The following is a 27,397-nucleotide window of genomic DNA, read 5'->3' as shown; positions in this document are numbered from 1 at the left end:
GTCTTTTGTGTGGCTTTTTTTTTTTTCTTTTGGCAGTGAAGAGGGAAGACATATGACTTTCTGCTGATAAGCATTGTAACACATACCTCTAAGGCTGATTGCACTTACTTCTTAAATGGGCTTTCTTTTAGCTGCTAGTTTTACAAAATCCATATACTAAACCACTGAATGGAAGGGAAAAGATCTTGTATCACCTAAATGCAAACACTTCAATAAGGCAAATCAAATCATTAATTGTTGTTGATTCCTTTCAGACCGTGTGTGTCAGAAGTGATGGTGTTTGACAGTGACGATGCAGAAGCAGTTGGAACAGCCAAAGTGCAAATTGCAATGAGGTATGTGCAACATATTTTACTGGATTTGCCTTCCAGTGGAAAGAATAATAAATGGGATTTAAAATATAGTGCTTTCTATACTGTTTTCTTCTCCTGTCCTATTAGTATTAACTAACTAATGCCCTTTTTTAGTGTAATTAAGAATTATACTTGACTCCAGGAGGTTCTTGGCCCAGTTGCCCTCTTTCATGTCAGTGGAAATCAACTGGTGATACTGTGCTGTGAGGATGCAAACCAGCAATAGGAGCACTGGCAGTGCTGGGCTGGAGAAAGCCTTTGGCTGCATTACAGAATCCTTAAGGGTGCAACTTGGGTAGAGAAAACTGCTGAGAATAAGTGGCAGTCACAATCCCTGACCTCATGTGAACACCACAGTAGTGGATAAGATGTAGGAGGGCAGGCACAGAGGCATCCTCCTTAAATGACTTTTTGGAATTATGTGGGATTTGAGAAAAGGAAGTAATACAAAACTCGATTGTCATGGCCATCCAAAGCAAAAGGTTACTTGTGACATCCTCACTGTTGCACTTCAAGTATTTTTAATTGTAACTTTTCTATATTGCAGCCACTAAGGCCTCTCAAAAAATTGTAGCTACAATGCAGCAATTTAACTAGACCTCAGGAAAAGCACTATGTATTAGGTCAAATCTCCATTGTATCTGAATCCTTAAGTTCTGGATGTTCTGGACTGTTCTGTATACTGGATGTTCTGGTAGCAAAACTTGATGTAATAGGAAACTGGTTTTGTTTTAAACTATGGGCAAGTTGTGGTCCCATTATAGTGTTGTCTTGTTTGTTAATTTTTTGTATTGTTTGTGTGGAATACTCAGCCACAGAGCCCAAGGCATGCTTCTCTAATAATAATGCTTCTCTGTGTCTTTCTGATTCAGATATGATGACAAAAATAAACAATTTGCAATATTGGTCATCCAGCTGAGTAATGTTCCAGCACTGCTGTTACAACAAGATCAAAAAGTGTAAGTGGGTGAAATAAACACATTTGGCACGTTTGTGTTGGATCCCAATGAGAATGAAAGTTATATTGGCTTATGATTTTTCACACTCATAAAAATTTACCCTTCCTGAAATGTTTCTATACTTTGTGTGGTGACACGAACTAACAAACCTGTGAACAGGAATCAGGTGCAGTTTCTTCCTCAGAGGTCTGTATTTGCTAGGGAAGGACTTGCCTGGAATTAGCACTGGCTGGTGAGGCTCTTAATTGTAGCAGTGCCTTGAGCACCTGCATTGAGTGAAGAGGGGGAGTTTGTCCTGCTGCAGAACTCCTTGGACACCTGCGTGGGTGGGAAAATGTGAGGCTACTGCTAGACTCATTCCAAGCACAAGGTTTTTAAATTCAGCTGTGTGCTGACAAAAACTGGATTCAGTTTTGCTGTTCCTACCTACAGAAGGATGTGAGCAGTGTGACAGGTTGCACAGATGTAAACAACCATGTAAAACAGGATCCCATGATGTCTGATTATGAGGTTCAGTCTGTGGCAACTCGTGCCACTTCACGTCTCTGATGCTGTGACGAGATGTTCCTTTTTTCTCAGTTGACTGCAGCTCCAAAGAACAGGAAAGGACAGCAGTACTTAGGATGAGTGTCAGTGAGGGATTTGAGGGGGACTGCAGACCTGCAGGGCAGTGCTGAGGGCAGTGCTGTTCCCACAGGAACATTCGCGTGGCTGTGCTGCCCTGCTCGGAGAGCAGCAGCTGCTTGTTCCGCACCAGGCCGGTGGAAGCTTCAGACAATCTCGTGTACAATGAAGCTTTCTGGGTTTCCATCTCCTACCCGGCTTTACGCCAGAAGACTTTGAGAGTCGATGTTTGCACTGTAGATAAGTCTCACCTTGAAGAATGTTTGGTGAGTATCTAGCTCTGTTTTAATAACTTTGTGTTTGTTTCCTCTTTTTAATTAGACACGATGTTACACTCCTGAGGTGTGGCAATTCCTGTGAAAGCCTTCCTGATAATCTTCAGCTGTGTCATCTCTCCCCCACAGGGTTCTTTGCATTGACAACTTCCATCAGGAAAAACAATTATGAGATAAATGTTTTGTTACAGTACCTTATTAGACTACTAGATATTTCTCCTTCATTATTTGATGTCAAATTCTAACTAGTTTTCTTCCTTTTGGAAACATTTATGGTATTGCAATTGAGAACCCATTACTTTGGTTTTGGATACATCAGGTTGTGTACTAAATGTAATGTATTAAAAAATGACAAGGCAGATGAAGAGAAATGGGATATAAAAAGCTAAAACATCTGGGTTTGGGCAGTGATTTTTGTCAGCCTTGCAAATTTCTTGAAAGGGAGTCATCCTCTTCTGTTCTTTTCTCTTCCTCTGAAGCTCTGGCTGTAATTTCTCCTTGCTGCAGTAGCACTGTCCATACTTCTGGATTCTTGTACAGTGGAGCTGTAGTGAAACACTTGTTGCTTAGATTGGAAGCCCTTGACAATGCTAAAAATAATTAAACATAAAGCATTACTAGTGGTGTTGAAATAGAATAAACAGACAATTTTTCTTTTTTGTTGAATTTGCCAAAATCAAGCAGTCCTGGATTTTCACTCTGATTTTTTTCTGACTGGTAGTTGGTCATTTTAGTATTACACTAAAACTGTGTTTTTGCTCTCAACAGGGTGGAGCACAAATTAGCCTTGCTGAAATATGTAGATCTGGAGAGAAATCAACCCGTTGGTATAACCTTCTTAGTTATAAATATCAGCAGAAGCAAAACAGGAAAAGTAAACAAGGAAACAGCCACTCTGAAGTACCCTGCGCTGAAAAAACAGTAAGAACAACTGCTTAAATTGAACAAATCTCTTCTGAACAGGACCAGCAAGAGGGTTTGTGTGGCTGTTACTATAGAGAAGTGAAGGCTGCTGTGTTTATATTTACAACTCGAACATGTTGTTAAGTGCAGCAAAATGATTAACTTGTTGACCCCAGGTATTGTCCTGGGCTAAACACTTACTGAAATCTGCTGCTCAGGAAGCTGAGGAATGTGGTACATGGCATGGTGTAAGTGATGTATGGGTTCCAGTCTTCCTGCACTGTGTGTGCAGTGAGGCTGGGGGCTGTTCTCACCACAGAGGCTGGGCACTCTGCAGTCTCTCAGAGTAATTTCTTCACAAGAAGCATCTTTCTCTCCTCAGGATTCTGTCTCAGCACTCTTAGAGCAGACAGCTGTTGAACTGGAAGCTGTGGAGAAGAAACTGGAAGAAAGCAGAAGCACTTTAACTAGTGGAGAGAGCTGGTAGGTGGCATCCCACCCTCTTGTTGTGGAGTGATCAGAGCATTTGGGTGCAGAGGAAAAAGCAGATGATACTGAGCTGTGGGAGGCTTCTTTTTCTGTTTTGGTGAAAAATACTGTTTCTTCTGTTCTGGAGGTGGTACTTAGAAAATTATAACAAAGCTGATAAATGTTGAAAATTGACAGTAGCACTATGCTAATTTTTTTATTTGTACAGTCTTCTATGGATGCCCTGAAAACTCCATTCTGTGCTGCAAGGCTTTGCTTGAATTTTAATGTGGGTATTCTTTATATGGTACAGATTCAGATTTCATTAAAGAAGTCTAACATTTGAAATGGAAAGCAAGCCTGACCAAAGGGATTGGTGGAGAAGCCTGCTGTGAGTTAAAGGAAGCTGAAAAGGATGTTAAAACAATGCTTCAATTTTGTCCAGTAGCACTTTTTAACCAAGATTAATGGCATCCTGAGAGCAAATCTCAAGATGCACTTTTCTTAAACTCAGACCACATGCTGAACCCTCATTTTGCTTCTTTTGAAGCCAGACCAGGATGAAGTTTTCAGTGTCATGTGGTCTTCTGGTGCAGCTTCTCTCCTTTCTAAGCCTGTGTTTTTGTAATCTTGGTGGGTACAGGGCCACCTGGCTGCCTTGAGGACGTGTTTCTGTCCAGCAGCTCACAGGAGGTTATTCCTGCTCCAACACCAGAGTATTATCCACAACAGGCCAGTTCAATAACAAAGCTGTTCCTTTCAGGCAAGATGAAGAGGTTCCTGACCTGGAAGAACAGGATGAGATCAGTGAAAATGAAGCAGAGGAGGAAGAAGAATTCTGTGCTGGAAAATCCCTGTGGGAAACAGAAGAAAGTCTGAATTCCCAGCTGCACACAGAGATAGCAGTGAAGGTACAGTCAAGGGCCTTTAGAACAGAAAGATTTAAGCTTCCCATTGCTCAGCTGACTGGGTTGTGGCTGAGCTGAGCAAGGCTACAGCAGTTATTTGAAAGTTCACCATTGATGATTAAATGTTAATCTACCTGAAATCTTTGTAAATAGCTCAGTGTGACCATTTTGTCCCACAGTTAATACAGCGCCATTTCATGCCTTCTTTTTGCTGCTCATGAAAACTGCTTTAATTAATGTGACAGTGTTTTTGACCTTGTTTAATTCTGAATGTAGCTGTACACAGCTCTCTCTGTACACTTATTTGGATCTTTGCTGCAGATCCACAAGGAAGATAAGGGTCTTTAAAATCGTACCTGCTCTCTGTGGATTGCCAGGTTGCAGTGGATCCACAGGCAAAGCCCATTGGAATCAATTGTGTTGTAGAGCAGTCAGTGGATGCAAAGCCCTTGGGGAGCAATGCAGTAAATGCAGCAGAGCTCCAGGAGTGAAGTGTCAGAACATGCTGCATGAGAAGGGCTAAAGAATGTCTGGGTTTGAATGCCACAAGCACAGACGTGGCACAGGTGGCTGTCACACAGCCCTGGGGGTGTGTCCTGGGCACATGGAAAGCTGGCATTTACACTGCACTGTGTGTCTTTCAGGTGGATAAAGAGACCAACACAGAGAGCCTGGCACAGTCCTCGACTGTAGTTCGTCCAAAAGACAAAAGAGCAGCAAATCCACCCCAAACTCAGTTTGTCAGGGGCAGCACCATCATCCGCTCAAAAACATTTTCCCCAGGACCACAGAGTCAGTACGTGTGTCGGGTAAGGAAAATGAACCCTCTGCTTCTTAGTGCTTGTTTTCACTCAGTCTGAATTGCTCACAGAAACCCAACAGTTCTTTCTTCTCTTCCCTTCTGACTTCAGAATTTTCTCTGTCCTCACCTCCTGGACAGTATCTTGCCTTGGAACTAACAGCATTAAGCACAAATTTATCAGATATCTATGTGCACATATATTTATAGCACATGCAGCTTGTTGAGATGCCCAAACTGACCTGGAAGGGCACTGTAAGACAGTGATGAATAAGCTGCATATTAAACAGTTTTCTGCTGTTTGAAGTGTTCTGTGCTAACTCAGTTAGCTCTGTCCACCTGACTTCAGATGAGGTGAACATAAAACCTTGATAGAAATGGAAAGGTAAGCACCTGATAATATCAGCAAAAAAACTATGGAAATCTGAGTCACCAGTGTGCTTTGTGTGAAGGTAACTGAACAGGCCATGTGTTGGGTCAGATGTCATTTCCCCTGCTTTGAAATGTTTGTTCACAATTATTTCCTGAATTGAGGGTCAGAATGGACTATAAATATCTCATCTTTTAAGTGGAACTGGCAAACAAGCAAGCACTGTCTTTTACCACACATGACCTGTCCCAAGTGGGCAAGCCCTTAATACAGCTGATCCAGATTTGCTGTGTAGGTTCTCCCTGGTTCAGAATCAGGTGCTTCCAGAGGAACCAACCTTACTCATTCTGCAGCAGGGGCCTGTGCTTGAGTGGTACAGGTGCTGTGTCCCAGATCCCACACAGATCCCAGTGTCTGTTCCCCTCCTTCCCCAGCTTCGAGAAGGGACATGAGAAGGGAATTAAAATTAAACCTGCTTGAGCTGAGCTCTTTGTAAGGGTCTAAAGACAATCACAAAACAAGGCAGGCTGTGTGTAACGTGGCAGCTCTTCAGCTGATAAACTCAGGGGGACAGCTTTCAGGTAAACTTGCCTCTTCCACCACTAACTTAAATATAGATTATAGAAAAATACAGATTAGAGAAAACAGAAATCTCCAGTAAAATAGTCCTATGTTTTACGTATGTTAGGAAAGTGTATTATTATTATTACTGATGTTGTTATTATACAATAATATACAATATACAAAAATACAGTACTTACAGTCTATTTTTCTGGGCTGTTTTGCCCAGCCTAGTTACTTGCACAGGAGAAGAGCAGTGGTGCAGAGCCCCATGCCATAGCCTAACTTAGTGTCTCTCTTTGCTCATAGCCTATTCCCAAAAAGGGACAGAGTTCAAGGCTTGTGGCAGGATCTGGCTGTGCCAGTGCAGACTGGGGTGACAGCTGTCTGCCTTTCACAAAACTTCATAGTTCTGCTTACAACAATCTCTGGTCTTGCTGATAGTGTATGTATGCACTGCTTGTATTTCTTTCATGAAAAATTTGTGGTTTTTGCCTTCCATTTCAGCTGAATCGCAGTGATAGTGACAGTTCCACACTATCCAAAAAGCCCCCCTTCGTTCGGAACGCGATGGAGAGGCGAAGTGTCAGAGTGAAACGGGTAAGAACATCACCACTTCTTTTACCTCTAACACAGACACATGCAAAAAACAGTAAACTGTTTTAAGGGGAAAATTTGCAAACATAAATCAGTTGCCACATGCTTTCATTCACAATCTTTTCTTTGTGTGTGAGAAGTCTCTCAAGGATTCTTTGAAATACCAGATTATGACAGGAACGTTTAAGTTGGAACTCATTTACAACAATTTATTTAGAAAAATGGTTCCTGGTATTTTCCATCTTGTCAGAGAAGTAGCACAAACAGTTTTGCTATGTTTATTGTTGTGAGATTCTTAATTATTTATAATAAATTTGAGGAGCTGGAAAAGAAGATGAGGAGAATGATGGCTCAGATGCTCAGGTGACCCTGTTGTAGTGATGCCATGGCACACAATAAACCACTGTAGCCACTGTGATGGCAATCACTAAAACTCCCCCAGGATACTGACACTGAACTCCTAAGGAGATTATTTTCTTGGCACAGCTTGTGTTTGAAACTAGCAGAAGGCAATATGTTACTGGAAAAAGCAATCATAGGTTTTTCTGGAGCACTGTATATTCCTTTGAAGATGAGACATTAAACTTAGGAGGAAGGTGTGCAAGCAAGACTTCTTCAATTTGGAGAAGCTGCCAAAGAAGAACTTGAACGGAAGCACAGAAATCAAAACACTTATCTATAAGATTTCCTTGAGTTTGTGGTATCTGTCTCAAGACAGACTGGAAAGCAGGATCAACAGAGATGGTTTGTGTTAAGAGAAGCACTAGAAAGATGGGTCTCATGATGTGTTTGGCACTTTCTGGGTGGAGTGGTTGGGACAGTTCTCAGTGTGTTCACACACCCCTTCTCTTCCAGCCTTCAATCAAGTCCTTCGGTACAGAGCGCCTGATCCGCACCTCACTGGACCTGGAGCTGGACCTGCAGGCTTCAAAAACTTGGCACGACCAGCTGGTTCAGGAGATCTCAGTGCTCAAGGAACTGAAGGAACAGCTGGAACAAGCTCAAAGTCAGGGTGAAAAAGAGTTGCCACAGTGGGTGAAGGATGACGAGAGGTTTCGACTGCTGTTGAGGCTTGTGGAGAAACGAGTGAGTCATACCTGCCTTGGGGTTTCATTCCACTTGGTTGAGAAATTTTGGAAACAGAAGACTTTGAACAGTCAGTAAATGAAGCCTGAGCACTGTTAGTCTGCCACATACAGCTCTATCAAGCTGTTAGTCCTGAGACCTTGCATTCACCAGCACAGAGATCTGCTGCCCTAACAGAGGTGTGAATACGAGAAGTCACAAATGCCATCTGTTCTGCCAAGAGTGTCCCCCCAGTCTGCAGGAGGTGTGGTGTGTGGTGGTTGGCACTTACCTTACTCTACATCACACCCTCCCCCATGCACAGGGCTCCTTCTCAGCTTCTGGGATTTCTCAGCACCTCTGCTGGCACCAAGCAGAGACCAAGCTATGCTGGCACCAGGTGTAGGAGGGAGTTTGTGTGAGGTGCTCTTTGTGGTGCTGTGTTCTTGTGTGTGCTGATCTTCCACCTTAAAAGATCTATCAAAAAGATACAAAGAGAGTACTGACAGGCTGGAAAGACACCTTACAAAAAACTTTCTCCCTTAGAATGGTTAGTTGACAAGCTTCAGTTTAGCTTCTGTGGCTTGTGACTTCCAGAGTCACCAGTTTCCAAACCTCTCAGACCTCCAGCTGAAAGATCAGTTAGGATAAGAGAATTCCTCCTGGAAACACAAAAAAACTCTTCTCCATTATTCATTTAGGTGCAAAATCCAGAACACAAGTGTGAGCTCAAGGCTGATAAAATGATGAGAGCTGCTGCCAAGGATGTCCACAGGCTGCGAGGGCAGAGTCGAAAGGAGCCCCTGGAAGTGCAGTCATTCAGGTAATTGTAGGTAAAGGGGAGGAAAAATTGACTACTACCATGATTTTTCTGTGGATGACTGAGATGATGAGGATTGATCTCTGCAGAAGTAGTTAGTTAACTGTTCTGCTAAGAACTTCTGTATTTTCATATCAAAGTATAAGGTCTGACTCAGGGAAATTAGTTGCAGCACTGCACATGATCAAAGCAACCAGCATTCTCCAAGTCATTCCCCTGGCAACAAATTCTTTAACACAGAAGCAGCCCTTAACTTCCCTAAGCAACAGACCCAGAAAGGAAAAAGCCCTGAGCCTTTCTGAAATGGCTTTTGGTAAGGTCAGTGTTGTGGGTTTAACTCATGTCTGATAAGTAAATAAAAGGTGTGGATTATGAGAGGATGTACACCTACTCCTTGTGGGGACAGCTGGTGGGATAAATTCTCATGTGGATAATGGACATTTCTGGCAGGATCTCTATTGCATTAACAACTGATAATATTTTTTTCAGAGAGAAAATGGCGTTTTTCACACGGCCAAGAATAAACATCCCAACACTCTCTGCAGATGATGTGTGATCACCATAAAGTATTTGCTTTTTGGACAATTCTACAAATGCAGATTGGGTTTTGAAGTTATTTATGTGGTATTATGAAGGTACCAAGGCATTTGTATATTAGAGCTTTTGTCAGTATGTGGATGTTTTGAAGATTTTTAGGTTAAAGTTATATCATCACAGAAACCAGCATTAAAGTGACAAGATTGTATAGTTTGTATATTTAGGAATGTATTTTTGGGAAATAGAATTTTAAATAAGAACAAATGCAGCGTAAGGTGCTGTTATTCTTAAATAATGCTGTTTAGACTTTTTGTACAGCTCTACCTTTTAGAGGTTTTACTGCAATAAAATAAATTTGAAGGAACCTCACCCCTACCTTCTATGATGTTCTGCATCGGACTCTCCTCTGAGTGATGTATTTTGTACCCTGTGGGGAATGCTGGGAGCCAGCTGGGACTCCCAAGTGCTGTGAACGAATTCTCTGTGAGCTGTGAAGCATTTGTGTTTCCTGCCAGGTCATAAAAGTAGGTGTGAAGTTCAGAATACTTGCACTTTTAACATTTGAACTGCAGCTCATGTCTGTAATGGGTCTGTTAAGGTAACGTGGGGAGCCCATTGAAACCACTGCTGTGGGAGGAGGGCTGCAGGTTTAAAGTCCATATTAGGTTTTTCCAATAAAGTGACCTTTCTGGACAAACCTGCCTTCTTGCTTTTTGTCTTGAGTGAATCTTCTCATCCCCTGGCACCTAAACTGGGGTTCGTTTGTGTCACCAGCTGGAAGCATACATCTTTTCACACCTCTTGTCACATGAGATGCTGTAATTGACACGTTTGATAGAACCATGGAATACCCTGAGCTGGAAGAGAGCCGCAAGGATCATCCAGTGCAGCCCCTGGCCCTGCACAGACACCCCGACAACCCCACCCTGGGCATCCCTGGCAGCGCTGTCCAGGCGCTGCTGGAGCCGTGCCCATTCCCTGGGAGCCTGGGCAGTGCCAGCACCCTCTGGGGAAAGACCCTTCCCTGAGCTCCAGCCTGAGCCTGCCCTGCCCAGCTCCAGCCGTTCCCTCGGCTCCTGGCAGTGCTGGCTTTCGTCCCTGCCTGAACATTCCCTGTGCCCATTGCACCCACCAGCTGGGCAGGGGACACGTTTCAAAGTGCTGGGTGGTGACGCGGCACGCGGGGTTTGGGAGGGTGTGGGGGTGCCGTGCCCGTCCCGTCCCGTCCCGTCCCTTCTCCCCTCACGCTGCCGGTGCCCATGGCCGCCGCGCCCCGTTCCCAGGGCAGCCCTTCCGCCCGGGGTCCTCCCCGCCGCCCGGGGGCGCTGTCGCCGCGGCCGCGCCACTCCGGCCGCCTTCCGGCTGCCGCGGCGCCAGTGCCGGTTCCGGCCGCCCGAGGATGGAGGCGCGCGTGGCGCAGTCCGCGGCAAGGCTGGCGCGGCAGGTGCGGGGCCGGGCCGGGCGGGGCGGGGCGGGACAGCCGGGCACGGCAGGGTACGGGGCGGGACAGCCCCGAGCGGGACAGCCCCGGGGCTCTGCGGGGAGCAGGCGGCGGGCGAGCCCCGGGAGCGCTCCCCCGGTACCGAAGCCCGCGCAGTGCCCGGAGCCCCGGGCGGGTCGCTGGCCCGAGGGCGCGCCAGGTCTGTCTGGGAAGGGAAGACCGAGAGCGGGCAGTGCTGAAGCCCTTCCTGGGCCGCTGCCGTCTCTCCCGGCACCGAGGGCAGGGCTGCAGCGCTGCCTCGTCTCACACCCTGGGCGTGAGGCCGAGATGGTGAGAGCGTTCCGAAAAAGCTCCGAACAGTCAGCGGGGCCCGGCCCCACACGGCCGGGGGTCACCGCCCCGCTCCGGTGCTGTGCCGTGCTCTGGCCGGCAGGATCCCCGGCGGGGCCGGGGGCGGCAGCAGCGGCCCGGGAGCCCTGGGCAGCCAGGGAGGGATGCGCCTCCTCCAACAGCTTTATTGCAGCTATAAGGTGGTGCTTACGTTTGGTTATCCTCTTTTCTGAACCCTTTGCCCTTTCAGTGACAATAATAATAAAAAATAAAAGGGCCAGGTCTGTCCTAGTCAATGACCAGTATTGACAGTAGATTGCAGAGGCAGCTTCAGGAAAGATATGAGTTTATGGTTTTAAGGGTGAATTGTAACATACCTCATGTTGGAAGGGACCCATGGATCATCAAGTCCACCTCCCCACTCCTCACAGGACTACCTAAAACTAAACCATATTGTTAAGAGCATATTCTGGACGCTCCTTGGATCCTAACAGGTTTGGTGTCACAACCACATTCCAGGAGAGCCTGTTTCAGTGCACCAGCACCCTCCCAATGAAGAACCTTTCTGAACCTGTCTGAACTTCCCCTGGCACAGGTTCATTTCATTTTTCTGTCTCCTGTCACTGGTCACCAGAGGGAGGAGAGTGGTGAGTGGTGCCCATTGACAATTAGGAGATGAAAGCTGTACTTACTACTCAGCTGTGTGCCTGTCCCAGCCCAGCTGTTGGGTTCTTAGCCCCATCAGTTCTGGAACCCAGTATAAGCATTTGCTAAGTTCAGGCTTTTCTGCTAGGTTGTTCTGAATGAAAACTTCATTTCATCATCTGTATGAGCTGTTGATGAGCACAGTAGAAGGGAGACTGAAATGGCAGCAGCAGCACTGGGGTACCATGGTGAAACCTTTTGCTTTCAGTTCACACTTAGGTAAAAACATAAGGACTGCTGCTGTAACTTTATGAAGAAGAGGAGCACTAAACAAGAGAGATAAATGTGACAGTGTGGGGTGACACATTGGGCTTGGTCACATCTGAAATGGGGCCATCCCAAATGCCTCCAGGTGCTGGTGCTGTGGATTTACTGGTTTGATGCAGTCGTGGGAAAAAAGTAGAAGAGATGTGCTGAACTGTGATAGTATTTTAGAGTTTTTATCTCCTGGCTAAATTCAAGTGATTACAATGCTAACTGTCACCCTCTAAAAGAGCTCTTTGGGCTGGATGTCTGCCCAGGGGTCAGTGATTGCTGGGCACTGTGGCTCTGGCTTCTGACCATGCACATGGCCAAACCTCTTTCCTTGTCCTCACTTGTAGGGTCATCTCACCTGTGAGTCTTCCCTGGGGCAGCCAGAGGTATTTGTGATCATATAGGAAAATCCAACTCTGATTCCTCTTCTGTAAAGCTTTTCAGTGGTACTGAAATATCCTGGTAGTTATAACTCTGGGGGAGTTTTTTAATGCAGGAGGAAAACTTGTGAGTACTTGTTGTCTTGGACATGCAGGGATTTTAGTTTCAAAAGCAGAACATGATTTTCTGGTTCTGGAGAATGTTTGCCTTCAATGAAGAACTCTGTTTGGGGTTTTGGAGGTTTCACTAGAGGGAAGATAATAGTCTGTGGACACAGAATTTACAGATTATATGATATTAGGAGAAGGAAATACCTTTGTGCTTTAAAGCACATTCTGGGCTTGGGGGGATGAGTTACATATGTCACTGCTCTGATGTTTGTAGCAATAATGGTCACTGAAACTTACTGTGACACAGCTGTAAAAACACAGTTAAATCTCTTGTGCTATTTTTTAACTTCAAGTACAGACAATTTTACAAATAGGTTTATAAATTATGTGAAATGCTACTAGATCAGGCCAGGAAGAAAAACTGAAAATAAACAAATCTGTTTGCTGTTTCTTATATGGGGGAAGGTTTGTGTATGTATGTAAATGAGAGAAAAAATGATTTTTGGGACACCTGCCTTGGGTTTTGAAAAGAAAAGCTGTAATGGGACTATTTGAAGTGAATTACTTATAAGGTACAGTTGTGCTGTTAAATGATTTTAGTTGTGTAAATGCCAAACCAGAGGATGTGATACAGATTTGAGTTATTTCCTCAAAGTCCCGTTTCTTCACATCCAAACTGCAGGAGGCAAGCATTGTGTTCTCTGTAGCAGAGGAGACCTTGAGGCTGTAACAGAAGTGTGCCATAAACTGAAGCACAACTGAAGAATGACCTCAATAATACTGATTTTTCAGCTTGGCCCACAAATAAGCCAATTTTAAGATTGTTTTTCCTAAGCCTAGATTTTTGAGCATGTGCAGTTAGTTACAGCAGCATTCCTGGGAGCTCTTGTTCAGGTGGACATACAAGACCAAGAGATTCAATGGCCCAATTTTTTTCTAATTAAATAGTCTGATTGTTTCAAGAGCAATGAAGTAAATGAGCCCTTTTTGATAAGGTTTGGTGGCCTGCAATAATAGCCTGAGCTGCATCCTGCTGTGGAAGCACTGGCAGAGGACAGCCTGGATGAGGGAGCCAAGGGGGTGACAAGCCAGGGTGGGCAGTGCTCACTGCCTCCCTCCATAGCAGCACCAAGTCCCTCAAACCTTCAGTAGCTTCCAGGACTCTGTGTCAGAGCCAGCTTTGTGGCTCAGTTCCCAAAGCTTCTTATGGGGGAGGACAAGAGATGGACAACAGATGAAACTTCAGCTGTTTGGTTTCTTTAGGGTGTGGGGTAAGGAAGATTCCTGCTCCTTGCAGCAGCTTCGAACCATTTTGCTGCTGACAAATCTGTCTGAGTCAGTGTGATGGTTTTGAAAGCAAAACCAGTGAGAGAGTTCAAGTCAGAAATACAATAATAATACAGAAAAAGAGAAAAATAAAATACACGCAATAGTATGAAAGAAAAGCCACTGACAGAGTCAGAATACAACTTGACACCCCGCTAGTTAGGATGGTGGTAGCAGTGCAGATGAAGTGGTCTTGTTGAAGTGGTCCTGTAGAAATCCTGGCAGTGATCCTGGTAGCTCTTGTCCTCTGGAAACCAGTGAATAAGGGCAGCTTTGGTGTTCCAAATCTCAGCTTTTTATCTAGGTTGGAAATGTTTGGCTCCTCCCCCTGACTGGAGCATCTCCCAATGGGATGATGTAATTTTATCAGTCATGCAGTGGGACTCAATGGCCCATTAACAGAAGATATCTCCTGGAGGAAGGATGGGTTGTGGGAAGGATAAAGAACATTGCCCCATTTGATTTTTAACAGATGGCCCATTAGCAGAGATATCCCTCACAGAGATAAGAATCACTGCCCCACCTGGTTTCAGCAGATGGTGATAGAATACATACTTTTGGGCATATATTTATGTTGTAACCTAGGACAGTCAGGGCTGTGAAGTCTGGTGGGACACCAGAAAATTTGTTTGGAATATAGAAGCCCTCCTGAAATTCCCAAGTGCTCCTAAATGCCTTGTGTCAGTCTCAGGGGAGAAGACATACGTTTCCTTCCTGGACAGGGCAGGAAAGATTGTGTGGCCAGGTGGAAGTGAGTGCACCCTGCAGAAATGCCCCTGTAGAGCAGCATGATATTCTGGCATTCCTGTCTCTAGGTGGAGTTTGAGCTTGCTGGGGTTGTGTGAGTTTCAGAAGAAACTGTTGCCTGTGAGATGGTGAAAGAGGCTGAAGGAGGCTTTAGGGAATTTTGAGTCAAATAATTTTTTATCTTTGTTAAAAGAAGCTGGAGAAAGTGCTTATTCGAGGAATATCTCATTAGCATGTCCTGTTGTCCTTCTGGTACATCTGTCTTGATATTAGTGAGACTGTTTTCTCACTGCCTTTTTTAAAGAGTTTTTCAGAATCCTTGTTTTTCACATAAGTAGAAACAATCTTCAAATATTAATTGTTTGGAATTATTCAGCTCGTGTGTCACTGCTGTTACCTTTACAAGGCAAACTAGCACTGTGCCTGAGATCTTGCAGCCCCTCACCTCTTGTCCCCTTTCCAGGGATTACTGTGTGACAACTCAATTTGCTTTTCAGGAAAACGAGATCAAGTTGTTGACTGCAGAAATTGAGCGTCTGAAGAACTTTGGGTGCTTGGGAGTCTCCCCGAGTTTGGAAGGGTTGCGAGACGAAAACGCAAAACTCAAGTACCGGTTAAACTTCCTAAAGAAGGTAATGGAATAAAAAATTACTGCTGTACCATGTGGGTTTTGTTCTCATTAGGACAAGCTAAATAAATGGTGTGAGTTTGTTACTTCTCTGATGTGTGACAGCATGCTTGCTCTGCATTCTGACACCTTAATTGGTGGCACATCAAATAGTTCTTTAAACAGAAACCTGTTTTATGGAAAATGTCAGCAGGTCAATAAGCCCACATAGTTCTGTCTTGGGCAGTCTTTGACCAGGTAGCCCAGCTGAGGTCTGCCCCAGCCTCACCAGCACAGGTGTGAGAAGTAATGCAGCCCTGCAATCAGGGGAAGGTTTGTGCTGGGAGGTTCAGCAGGAGAATAATGTGATTTTTATGTTGTATATGTTGCTCCTGTGCCTGGAGGTGTCAGCCAAATCTGTCAGCTGTGCTTTGCCAGGCAGCCAAGGAGAAAAGTGGGATGTAACAGCTCCTCAGATGTTGTGAATTTAGCCTTCTGGATTTTGGTGGTTTTCTTTTTCAGAGCCTTCAAGAGGAAAGAAATAAATCAATGAAAAGCATGATTAATATCAACAGCTGTCTCCAGGAGATCTTTGGAGCTGCCATTCAGGCTGCCTACCCAGACTTAGAAAACCCTCCTCTGGTGGTGACACCAAGTCAGCAGCCCAAATTTGGGGACTACCAGTGTAACAGTGCCATGGGCATATCACAGGTAAATGATGTAAACAATCTCAACAAAGTGAAAATGGGGATGTTGTCTGTTGGAAGCTAAGGGATAGACAGCACAGTGAGAGTTGCCATATGGGATTTGTTCTGGGCTTGCTGCAGGCGCCAGGGCTAAGAATTGAGTGAGTATTTAATGGTGTTTTAAGGGAAGCATTGGCCTTTACAGAGCTGGCCTTTAAACCTCTGTTCAGATGCCTGGTATGAGAAAGCTAACGTGTGTGGCACAGAAAAACTGCTTGGTTCGTGGGACCTAAATCAAATCAGTATTTAAGTGCTGCATCGATTTACTAATGATGTGCAATTAACTACCAATTAGTGAGTTGTATGTTTGGAACTGAAAACAGCAAAACAATAAATCACGATTCTGGAGAATTGCAAAATGTTGAGAAGCACCTGCATAACTGCTCTTCTCTAGTACCAAAGAAGTGTGATACTCTCACACATTTGTGTGCACATACCCCCTTCTCACAGGGCACATGGCAAAGGGGCATCTCCAGCTTCTCCTCTTGGCTCACATTCCCATTGCCATGGGTGCTGTGGTTTTCTCCTGCTCACAAACACACACAGCAGAGCAAAGGGGCCCAGGTGCTGCCCTTTGTGCTCTGTTGAGTTTGGATGCCTGTGTCTTGCATCCCAAACTGCCCTCCCTGGGCTCCAGCCAGAAGAAATTGGGCATTATCAGGCCTGGGTGTGCTCAGGACGTGCCTTCTCAGAGCCCAGCCAGGTGTGGATTGCTGCTCAGGCACTACCCTTCATGGTTCTCTGGCTCAGTCCTTTGCTTTACATCTCTTGTTAATTCTCTCAGTTCAGGGAGTTTGACCAAAGAGGACCCAGACAGGATCAGAGACACTTCAGCAGTTGCTCAGCCTGCTTAGTGAGCTGGGACTGTGCTGAAGTAAGTCCAGGAGGTGTGGGAGAAGGAAGATAGTATGTTCCAGCTTGGGTGCTGAAGCGCCCAAACTTTCAGTGCATTGATGCCTTTGGATGACTAAGTAGACACTTTGTAATTACAGATCTTTTATTTGGCAATCTAAACAGAAACAAGTCCTTTTTTTACATGTCCTGTTGTCAATTCACCTTTAGACTGGCAGTTTTGACACTGAGCTTGCACTGCCACTCAAGGAACGCTGCTGTCCCAGGCTGTCCCGGTACAATGAGCTGACTGGGGCAGCACGGATACGATACGTGCCAGGCAGCAGGCTCTGGGCACAGCCCTCCGAGATCCCGTGTCTCCCCTGGGTCTCATTAGCATATTGTGGCTGTGCCGCTGCCCGGGGTGACTGCACTGACACGGGATTCAGGGCGCTGCCACTCCTCTGACCGCCACATTACCCCAATTAAGGCGCGGTTGGGATTCTCGAGCAGCCCAGGCTTCCAGTGCCGACGTGCTTCACATAACTCGGTGTCTGAACAGACCCCTTCCGGCCAGGTTGTCAGATGAATAAGGTGAATAAGAGTTCCTGGTGCTGGGCTTGGCTGTGGAGTTTGTTCCCCGGGCAGGCAGGCTGCGCACTGGGCTGGAGCTTGGCTGTGCTCACACAGGCACTGTGTCAGCACAGCAGAGCCAGGGGATGAGAGCAGCAGGTTGGGGACATTCTGTCAGCCTGTTTTAGGGGCTTGGCTGTGGTGCAGGTCTTCCCAGGGTGTCCCCTGGGCAGAGCTGGAAGATGGGTCAGGGTCACTGGGACTGCCAGCGGAGCAGGAAGTGCCCTGACTGGGGCAGCACTGGTACGTGCCAGGCAGCAGCCTCTCCCTGTGGCCGCTGATGTGGAAAGGACCCTCACAAATGCCTATTGTTTTCCTGGGAGCTCATTAGCATATTAATACTTGGAGCTTCAGCCAGGAGCTCCACTTACTCCTTAGAGTAACAGGAGTGTGGTAACCATTTCTGGAATGGTTCAGATAATGTGCCTGTAATCTGGTAACATGCCCATAATGTGGGTTTGCATTTATTTTTCCTGTAGTTTACACTTCGAGTAATACTAAAGCTAAAGAGGTTTGCTTTACTTGCCGTTTTTAAGCCTTTACCATCTTGTAAGGATCCTGTGTATGACAGGTTGAACAGAAAAGTGCAGCTTTAGTAGAAATACATTTTAAAACAGACTAACTTACAAGCAGTAAGTGTAAATTCAGAGTTGGCAAAGAGGTACATCATCTTTGTGGCCTCAGTGGGATTGTTTTTAAACACATCACAGTAATACTGGAAAATCATGTGCTCAGAAACAAATACTTGTGGTAATTTTATACAAGTGTGAATATATTGTTTTGCAAGAGATGGGTTGGGCTAGTTTACAAAATCCTCCTAAAGGGTGTTTTAGTAAAGTTTGCAAAAAGCTATGTGAGAAGATGCTTTGGGAATGGACAGGGAAGTTGTGTAGTTGGACTAGGTGATCTTCAAAGGTCTTTTCCAACTCAAACCCCTCTGATGTATGTAAACCTGTGTCATGTTCTTTGAGTTCCTCACAGTGGGCTGCTCATGTCTCCAGGGAAAAGGAGAGCTACTTTAACAGTAGTTTTTCTAATGCTCTTTGAAGAAAATTTGGTAGTGCTGGGATTATCTTTGCTTGGGTTGTTGGATTTTATTTATTTATTCATTTATTAATCTATTCACTTATTTATTTATTAAGCTCAAGACGAAGACAGGACTGAAGGCAGTTTGCTTTGGTTGTGTTTAATCATAAATAAACAGACCTGCTCTGAAACCACACTCAGCATCTGCTGGAGGCACAGTTCAGAACTTCAAATGTGAATGCTGGCAGAGCTGAGGACACCCATGAGACTGATCAACAGGATTGTGAAGCACTGAAGGACTGTGACAGCTAGGTTGATTTTTAAAGGGTTTGTCCCTTTTGCTAGCTTAGAAAAATTTGCCAAACCACTTAGCAGGTTTTGAAAAATAGCCTGATTTTCTTCTGACATAGGGACTGCTCTGAGCAGAAGGAGCTGAATGTGCTGGGTCCAGTCAGACTTATGCTGTGGAGAACTGATCTGGTCTGTAAAATTCTCTAGAGATGTTTCTCTTTGTGTGTATCTCTGTATTATGAGGATGAAGGACCATGAGGATGTTTCAGTGCCATACTATCTGTGATCTCTGTTTTGCTCTTTAGAATGTTTTGGAGGACTGAGTTTTACTTGATCTTTGTTGTGTTCCAGATACTGCTGAAAACCAGGGAACAGAAGGTTATCCCACGAGAAATCGCAGAGAAAATAGCAAAAAATATTCCTGCCAATGAATTCATTGAGAAGGTCGAAATTGCTGGTCCTGGTAAGATAGGTTCATTTTACATACTTTGTATATCTTAAAGCAAAAAAGGCAGTTTTATAGTGAGAGGGAAGCTGAGTTGAGTTCTACTGTTTTGTGGTTTAAAACTGCAGTTTCATGGGGAATTAACTTCTTCTGACTTGGTGAGCTTTGTAGCACTCAGACTACAGATTTTCTATAGTCTGAGTAGTATTTTCTGTACAGATTTTCAGTACAAATTTTCTGTAGTCTGTTTTCTTCAGCACCAGAAAATCTACTTCTGTATTAGAATCAGCAGGTATTTAAATAAAAGTGAGCCCTTTAATTAGCAATTTTTCCACTGATCCTTAAGGAAGCAGCTTTTCCTCTTTCAATATTGGTGATGAGAATCAAACCACAGACATGAAATAATAGGGAAAACTGACAGCCCTTCTCCCTTTTGCTTGCATGGTGAGGAGACCTTGTCCTCAAAACTGAGAGGCTGGAGTAGCACGGAGGTTATTGGTGCATTTGTTTTGTCCCTGTGACCCAGGGAAAAATACAAGGGCTCATATTGCTTAGGGCTTCAGCATAAACACAAAAATCCTATGACACAGCCCTTCTAGGGCTTGTTCATTGGCTCTGTGAAGCAAGAGAAGACAGTGTCATACTATGAGCATAAATTATCCCAGATTAAACTGTATGGTTTAGGATATTAATTTAAAAAAAAAAAAATAAAGCAGGATTTGGTTTTGCATTCTGGAAGCAAATTATTTATTTTCTCATTAAAAAATTGTTTCTATAAATTCATTGTTGAGTGATAGTGTACAAAAAGGAGTATGTCAATGGTGTAGCTTGCAGTATCTGCCTCCTGCAGTAAAGGCTATAATGGTATGAACAGGCTCTTCTAATCTGGGAACAGAAATTGTCTTCAAGTGGCAGCTTTGTTGACCTGTGACTGAAAAATGTTTTGTCAAGCTGACTTCATGTGCTTTTGTGCTTGATGCATGAAAACAGAAATCCAGAGGGGAAGGAAACAAAAAATGGTTTGAGGCACTTCTACAGCCCTAGCACTCACTACTGTTTTTTTCCTGCAAAGGTTTTATCAATGTCCACTTGAGAAAGGATTTTGTGTCGAAGCAGCTGAGCAGTTTATTGATCAATGGAGTTCAACCACCAGCTATTGGCAAAAGGAAAAAGGTACAGCAGTAAGCACACAGCCATCTTGGTACAGGGGAAATGTTCTGGACTGCAGGTAGCTTTGAAATTCCCCCCGAAGGGATGTGCTGAGCAGATGTCCATGTCAGCAGGTTGTTAGAGCAGAGTATGTGGGATGTGGCATAGCAGCTGGGGGCCGTGGGGTAGGTCACCTCTGCTTGCTGTGGTGGCTGAGGGACAAGGCTCCCTGAGGGTGGGGGTTGTGCCCAGGTCAGTGTGGGAGTGATCCCTGGCCCTCAGCTGGGCTGCAGCAAAGCTCGCTCTGATGTTCCCTGCTGAGGGTCAGCGGAGGTGATTCTCATTCCCCTGCTCCCCCAGCAAAGCCCAGATCAAACACACGAGGTGTGGGAATGGCCTTTTATTCATGTGTTTCTTTGCTTCCATGCCCAAGGTGGTGGTGGATTTTTCCTCCCCCAACATTGCAAAGGAGATGCACGTGGGCCACCTGCGCTCTACCATCATCGGGGAGAGCATGTGCCGGCTCTTCGAGTTCGCGGGCTACGATGTTCTAAGGTGAGACTCAGTGGCTGGGTGTGGTGGGCTTGCTGGGCTTTTGTGCAGTCCCTGTTTCTCTCTTCTGCTCTGTATAGTTTATAAGCACACAGCAAATAACCCTTTGTGGGTAGTAGATACTAAGCTGAGCAAGTGTAGCAGGGTTAGGAATCAAGGTGGGCAGCAGCTTCAGTGCAGTGAAATTGGGGAGCTTGCCTGGGCTGGGTTTCTGGTATGTGTTTTTATTTTAGAATATATATTTTTAAAATGTGTGTATCTTAAAGCATATGTTTAAGAGATGATTATTATTGTCCTCTTCAATTGCTCCAAGGTTGAACCATTTAGGAGATTGGGGCACCCAGTTTGGAATGCTTATTGCTCACCTCCAGGACAGATTTCCAGATTACTTAACTGTTTCTCCTCCCATTGGGGATCTCCAAGCTTTTTACAAGGTATGTGTAGTAGATAAATGTGATGTTTATGTCAGCATCTGAAAAGCAGATTGAGGAGCTTTACAAATTGCAGCATAGATTTGGAGAAAGGAAAGAATCAAGTCACTGTTAGTAGATGATTGCAATACTAGCCACGGGGTGATGGATTATGGTATCTGGTATTGAACTATCTGTATGGAGCACGATCAAAGGCCTTTGTAAGCACACAGCCTTTCTGTCTGGAGATGAGCATACTTGGAGAGCCTGTTAGGAGTGGTGGTTTGTTTCAGGGGAGAAAGCAGTGCTTTTCCATGTGTTCCCTTGCAGGAATCCAAGCAGAGGTTTGACACAGAGGAGGAATTTAAGAAACGAGCCTACCAATGTGTGGTGCTGCTGCAGAGCAAAAACCCTGACTTCATTAAAGCCTGGAATCTCATCTGTGACGTGTCACGCAGAGGTGACTTTGCCACATCTGGAATCATGTCTCAGCTGTAGAACAGTGTGGCTTTTCTCACTTTATGTCTGAGCACACCCTTCTGTTTCCTCTTGAAAGTCACTGCCACACTGCTAAGAGAGCTGAAAGCAAAAAGCCAATACAACCAAAGTAATTGGCTGTCTTAAGTGGAGACTTCCAGCTAAATCCTGAGTCCTAGTCTGATGGCTTGACCAAGAGGTGGATAATGCTTTTTGGGCCTTGCTGTACCCACTGGTAAACATGCTACTGGTTCCTACTGTGTGCTTTTAATTTAAGTGTTTCGTTCTCTTTCCCTCAAGAATTCCAGAAAATCTACAACTGTTTGGATGTTACAATCATGGAGAGAGGGGAATCCTTCTACCATGACATGATGAAAGACATTGTGAAAGAATTTGAAGAAAAAGGTGAGGCTTTTGGTCTCAGGTCAGAAGTTCTGCAGCTGTGAGGATGAGCATGGCAACCTCAATCCTATATAGCAGGGCTTAGGGCTGATGCTTTTCAAGTTACATCTTCCCCACCTTTGCTTTTTGTCTCAGCCATGTTTCCTAAGAGGATATTTTGTGGCTTTTCCTCATTCCAGAAAGGCTGACATTCCTTGCTGACATCAAAAGCATTTGTCTGTGACATTTGTAGGCAGTAACACAGGGTGCTACTGGAATTCATTGTATTCTGTAACAGTCAAGGAGCAATATATGACAGACTTCCCAGTCTTAGTGTTGTGACTGTGTGGGAACTTTTTCTGAGAAATCTCTGAAGACAGTGGGATTTTTGGATCATGTTGACTTTGAAAGTGGCAAGAAGCCAAATGCAGCATAAAAAGTCTCTGGTTTTATGTGTTCTTGTCTGGATTTTGCAGTTCTTGAGTCTCACCATCTGAAGTGTTCTGACTGTCTCACCTCAGAAAGACTCTGTGCAGAGTCCTCATCATACTTCTGTAGAGTTTCTGTTGCCTTTAATGCTGTATTTTGTGATGGGTTTGTGGCTGTACAGGTAGATCTGGATGCAAGTGATGGGAGGTTTTGAGTTAGGTCTTTCCTGGTAAGGTCACATTGGTGCAGATCTGCTTCCTTGTGCTTAGTTCTGTAAGTGCTGTACAGAGTGGAACTTGTGTCGACAAGGAAGTTCTCATATAGGTCTTTCCATATTTTTGATTATGTGAGTGTGTGGCCTTTTCTTCCTGGTAGCAGCAGGGAAGGGAAGTGTTGCTGCTGGCCCAGCAGCTCCCTGTTGTGATGGACACAGAATGTTTTTCCTTGCTTTTCTAGGCTTCGTGCAGGTTGATGATGGCAGGAAGGTGGTGTTCGTCCCGGGTTTCTCTGTCCCGCTGACAATCGTGAAATCGGACGGAGGTTACACCTATGACACATCAGACTTGGCTGCTCTGAAGCACAGGCTGTGTGAAGAGAAGGGTGACATCCTTATCTACGTGGTCGATAGTGGCCAGGTGAGTTCAGCACCCTCTGCTGTAACTGCTGGTGCTGGTCAGTACAAAGTGTGGGAAATGATGGATGCAACAGTAACACAGGTAGAACACCATAGGGTCTTTAGTGTGATTGGTATATTTACTTCTTACCTGAACAGTGATGTGAATTTGCCAGTTACTGCTTTTGTAAAGCTGGAAAACTCTGGGAAAGGTTGAACTTCTCAAAACAGAATTTGCCTGTGAAGCTGGAAACACTTTAATTGTGAGAGCATAGTTGTGACTAGGATAAAGCTGGGAAGAAACTGCACCTGGAGGAGTGGAATGAGAACCAGTTGTTGGTGTTTATTTCCTTGCAGTCTGTGCATTTACAAACAATATTTGCAGCTGGACAGATGATTGGCTGGTACGATCCCAAAGTCACCAGAGTGGCCCATGCTGCCTTTGGAGTGGTGCTGGGAGAAGACAAGTAAGTGGCTGGGTGTACTTTTTCATCTGTCTGTGCCTTGGAGAGAAAGTTCGAGTGAATGCAGAAGACTTACTCTCATTCATTGACAACTATGTATGTGGCACCAAAAAACCCCCAAAAGAAAGCAAACCCCTAACTATGTCACTGTTCTGTGTCATTGCCCTTGATCCACACTGTCCCTGCTGCTGTGGCCACATTCCCTCTCGAGCCTGGCTTCTGCTGCCTGGCATTTGGGGAGGGGCACTTGGATTGGCTAGTGGAAGCTAATGTGGTACTGGGAGGTGGAAGTGGTAAAGGCTACAATTTTCATTACTTTCTACCTCCTTCATGCTAGATGAAATAAAAGTTGGGAAAAGTCTGTATTGTGTGGTATTGTGTGCTGCTTAATGTCTGGAACTGGACAGTTCTGACTTGAATCCTTCCTGGCCATTCCTGCTGACCATGCTATGGGTGCTCTCTCAGTTTTGGAGCTGTCCACGTGATGGCAGTTTCTTCAATACAAAAGGATTTGCCATATGATTTTTTCCTAAGCTTGCTGGAGACTAGGCAGAGGGTGGAAGTGTTTTGCATCTTATGCAGGTGATCATTTTGGCTGTGTATTTTCAGGAAGAAGTTCAAAACTCGTTCAGGGGACACGGTGCGTCTCATAGACCTGCTGGAGGAAGGGCTGAAACGAGCCATGGACAAGCTGAAAGACAAGGAACGGGACAAGGTAGTTGTGACAGATTGCTTGTCTTTCCTGAGAACTTCCCAGATATGTTCATAGAGTTATGCTCTCTGCATTGCTGAATGAGATTTCTATCTGTCTTCCTTCTTGATGGCCTGCAGAGAACTGAACAGTGTGGGACATGGAATGTAACGGAAGGACCAAACTCTGTCCAAGCACAGTGTGGGGCAGTGGAACTGGGAAGTGTAGTGTAGGGTGAAAGTGAAAAGTCCCTTTTTGAACAGGAACATGAGGAAGCAAGGAAAAAAAAACACCTTGAAACTCTCTAAAGAGCTCATAGGAGTCAGGCACAAAGTGCTTTGCTGTACTGCCACTGTTCCAGCAGACTGGGGTTTGCAAGTGTTGGGCTTGACCAAAATGCTCTATAAGGCTAGGAGGACTAACATCTGTTCCGTGTGCATGTAGTTTGTAAGAAGCTGGAGCAGAGCACAACACACCTGGCAGGTTGGAGGGCACAGAGGTCCTGTGGGATGTCAGAAGAGGGAGTCAGCCCTAACCTGGGCAGGGCTGTGGTGCCAGTGAATTGCAGGAGAGGTGAGGGGTGGGTGTGGGGTTGTCTGGTGCCCTAAAGCAGAAAGGTGTGTGTGAACTGAGCACCAGGTGGGTAAATCCCCTCAGCAGCCTGGGCTTTCCTCCTGAGTCCTGCTGAGAGGCCAGGGCTGTGCATTGTGCTTTGTTCTTCCTCTTGACTGTTGCCTGTTTGGAAATTGTACCAGGTGCTGACACCAGAAGAGCTGAAAGCTGCCCAGACGTCGGTGGCATTTGGATGCATTAAATATGCAGATCTCTCCCACAACAGACTCAATGATTATGTGTTCTCCTTTGACAAGATGCTGGATGACCGAGGGAACACAGCTGCCTATCTGCTCTATGCCTTCACACGGATCAGGTGCGTGGGATGCAGGGAGCTGCAGGACTTGGTGCTCATGCTCTCTGCATCTGTGTCACAAAGGGGCATGTGAGCAAAGGGGTGACAGTCACATCAGTGCTGTTGGGGGTGTTTGGTAAGAGAAGCCAGCTACACTGGGATGCACCACAGACAAGATTTTATTTGTCATGGCACACGATGTATCCAGTGCCACCTGAAACGGCTCCTCTGTGACACAGCCCATGGGGGGAAGCTGTGGGAGTTCCTGGTAAGCAGAGGATTGGTGGCTGGAAAAGGATGCATTTGGTTCCAGCAGCTGCTCAGCTCAGGTATTGCCACACCCCAGTTTTTCTGGCACCCTGAGCCCTGGTTTGCTTGGCAGTATCAGTGGTCCTTGCTGATGCAGGTGCCTAGACCCCATCCCTCCCTGTTCCTCTGCAGTGCCCTCCTGGATCTCCCCGAGGGCTGTCTGTCCTCTTTGGGCTGGTCACCCAGGACTGTGCAAGGGAGGCCACCAGCCCTGAGCCAGGCTACCAGGCTGGCCCTGGGCAGGCTGGGCAGTGGGACCCTCACAAGCAGACTCTGTTCTGGACCATTCCAGGGCAATTGCTCGCCTGGCCAATATCGATGAGCAGATGCTGCGGAAGGCAGCCAGGGAGGAGGTGCTTGTCCTCGACCATGAGAAGGAGTGGAAACTGGGCAAGTGCATCCTGAGGTTTCCTGAGATCCTGCAGAAGATCCTGGAGGACTTGTTACTGCACACACTCTGTGACTACCTGTATGAGTTGGCCACCACCTTCACTGAGTTCTATGACAGCTGCTACTGTGTTGAGAAGGACAGGCAGACTGGTGAGTGTTTGCCATAGGGTGCTGCGGGGGCCCATGTCACATCCTGTGGTACATCCATCCAGGGTGTTACCCTGTGTTGGAAAGGGAGTTGTCACACTGCTGTGTCCATGTGGGAGGATTGACAGACACTGGCAGAGCCCATGTTGTCACTGAGCAGGAACGTTAAGTAGAGTTGGGAGCAGCCAGGCACCTGGAAACAGGAGGGGTGGTCAGTGTGCCTGGCTTGGGGAGAGCAGGAAGCGTCCCATGTGCCAGTCCAGGGCCTGGTTTTGAGCAGAGGGGCTTTCCCTAGGGAAGGTACTGTTGTTCTAAGCAGCTACTCCAGCTCCTCTGTCTGTGTTTTCCAGGCCAGATCGTGAAGGTGAACATGTGGAGGTTGTTGCTGTGTGAAGCCACTGCCACCGTCATGGCCAAAGGATTCGACATCCTGGGGATTAAGCCTGTGCAGAGGATGTAGCCGTTCCCTGTGGAATGACAATAAAGGGACTAAACAACTGGAGTTGTCTGTCTGCTGGAGTGGGGTTGTGGTAAGAGAAAAAAACAAGTAGAGGGGCAGGGTAAAGGAGAGAAAAGGAGTGTGGCTTCTAGCAGCTGCAGATAGAGGCAGACAAGTGGCTGTGAGCACAGCTCAGAGCAATTCTCGGTGCAGCAGCCAAAGCCCATGAACTCAGAACACCCAAGGGTACCTCCAAGAAACCCTTCAGCCACCCACACTCCCAGAGCCGATGGTAGTCTGATCCATACTCCCTCCATCCACTTTACCTTAGGTGCCAGGTATAAGCAAGTCACCCAGCCTTTGATGTCATCTGTGATGGTGGGGGGAGGCAGGCAGCAGTTCCACCTGGAGGAGTAGGAAGCCCAGGGGAGGAGCAGATCAGTTAAACTGCATTGCCTCTGAGGAAAACACAAGGGAAATGCCTTTCCCCTCAGCAGCAATGTTTTGAATCCCTATGGAGTTGCAAACCACTTTGTGCAGTGCATGAAAATCTTGGGAAACTACAAGGAGCCACAGCTCCTGTCTTTGCCTTGGGGTTTGTTGGAGGCTCTGTGAGCATCCTAAAAAAAATTCCAGAGTCCTAAAGCAGCACAAAATGCAGCTGTGCTACCACTGGACAGAAACTGGTGCATTGATGCAGGTGCTCACTGGCATATGCATGTGTGTATATGTATGTACAAATATATATATCTGCATGTGCATACATCTATATATTGTATATATAGATACAAGAGATCTGTATGAGGTTCTCCCGTGTCCTGAGCTGGGGAGGGCTCGGCTCTCACAGCTGGTCAGTGTCCAGCACCTCGTGCAGTGGGCACCAGCTGACACTTCACCAAGTGCAGACCTGTGCAAAGGCACTCTCC

The 27,397-nt window shown here is 45.8% G+C and overlaps 3 protein-coding genes across 8 annotated transcripts in view; 2 read left to right on the top strand and 1 right to left on the bottom strand.

The window, feature by feature from the left end:
* Window positions 1–9,941, top strand: part of WWC1 (WW and C2 domain containing 1) — a 65,747-nt gene extending 55,806 nt beyond the window's left edge. Inside the window, exons 13-23 of the mRNA XM_056502738.1 lie at window positions 255–335; window positions 1,226–1,312; window positions 2,010–2,202; window positions 2,980–3,132; window positions 3,497–3,597; window positions 4,346–4,493; window positions 5,135–5,299; window positions 6,728–6,820; window positions 7,673–7,903; window positions 8,584–8,705; window positions 9,192–9,941. Coding sequence (XP_056358713.1) covers window positions 255–335; window positions 1,226–1,312; window positions 2,010–2,202; window positions 2,980–3,132; window positions 3,497–3,597; window positions 4,346–4,493; window positions 5,135–5,299; window positions 6,728–6,820; window positions 7,673–7,903; window positions 8,584–8,705; window positions 9,192–9,258 — 1,441 coding nt within the window. The 3' untranslated portion in view covers window positions 9,259–9,941. The remainder of the gene's footprint in view (window positions 1–254; window positions 336–1,225; window positions 1,313–2,009; window positions 2,203–2,979; window positions 3,133–3,496; window positions 3,598–4,345; window positions 4,494–5,134; window positions 5,300–6,727; window positions 6,821–7,672; window positions 7,904–8,583; window positions 8,706–9,191) is intronic.
* Window positions 9,942–10,594: 653 nt separating this feature from the next.
* On the top strand, window positions 10,595–26,534 carry RARS1 (arginyl-tRNA synthetase 1). Of its 2 annotated transcripts, XM_056502744.1 has the most exons (16): window positions 10,662–10,683; window positions 11,530–11,605; window positions 15,032–15,166; window positions 15,664–15,852; window positions 19,020–19,131; window positions 20,186–20,286; window positions 20,696–20,817; window positions 21,128–21,248; window positions 21,555–21,684; window positions 22,002–22,106; window positions 22,968–23,146; window positions 23,482–23,591; window positions 24,198–24,303; window positions 25,035–25,207; window positions 25,788–26,035; window positions 26,383–26,534. In XM_056502744.1, exons 4-16 carry the CDS (start codon window positions 15,691–15,693, stop codon window positions 26,490–26,492), a joined length of 1,779 nt encoding a protein of 592 aa, XP_056358719.1. In that variant the 5' UTR covers window positions 10,662–10,683; window positions 11,530–11,605; window positions 15,032–15,166; window positions 15,664–15,690; the 3' UTR covers window positions 26,493–26,534. The 2 variants fall into 2 exon arrangements, with proteins under 2 accessions (XP_056358718.1, XP_056358719.1); XM_056502743.1 differs by lacking the exon at window positions 11,530–11,605 and having other exon boundaries at window positions 10,595–10,683.
* Window positions 23,448–27,397, bottom strand: part of LOC130258967 (rho GTPase-activating protein 7-like) — a 48,696-nt gene continuing 44,746 nt past the window's right edge. For 3 of the 5 annotated variants that reach the window (XM_056502741.1, XM_056502740.1, XM_056502739.1), the window contains 2 exons: window positions 26,798–26,876; window positions 23,448–26,499 (listed from right to left, as the gene is read on the bottom strand). In XM_056502741.1, the coding sequence (XP_056358716.1) occupies window positions 26,838–26,876 (39 nt within the window). In that variant the 3' untranslated portion in view covers window positions 23,448–26,499; window positions 26,798–26,837. Of the gene's footprint in view, window positions 26,500–26,793; window positions 26,877–27,397 lie in introns of those variants that run through there. The other 2 variants (XM_056502742.1, XR_008841561.1) reach the window with 2 other exon arrangements.

This window comes from Oenanthe melanoleuca, chromosome 13 (genome assembly GCF_029582105.1).
Source record: "Oenanthe melanoleuca isolate GR-GAL-2019-014 chromosome 13, OMel1.0, whole genome shotgun sequence".
NCBI classification, from domain to species: Eukaryota; Metazoa; Chordata; class Aves; order Passeriformes; family Muscicapidae; genus Oenanthe; species Oenanthe melanoleuca.
This window is presented reverse-complemented; position numbering and strand designations above follow the sequence as displayed.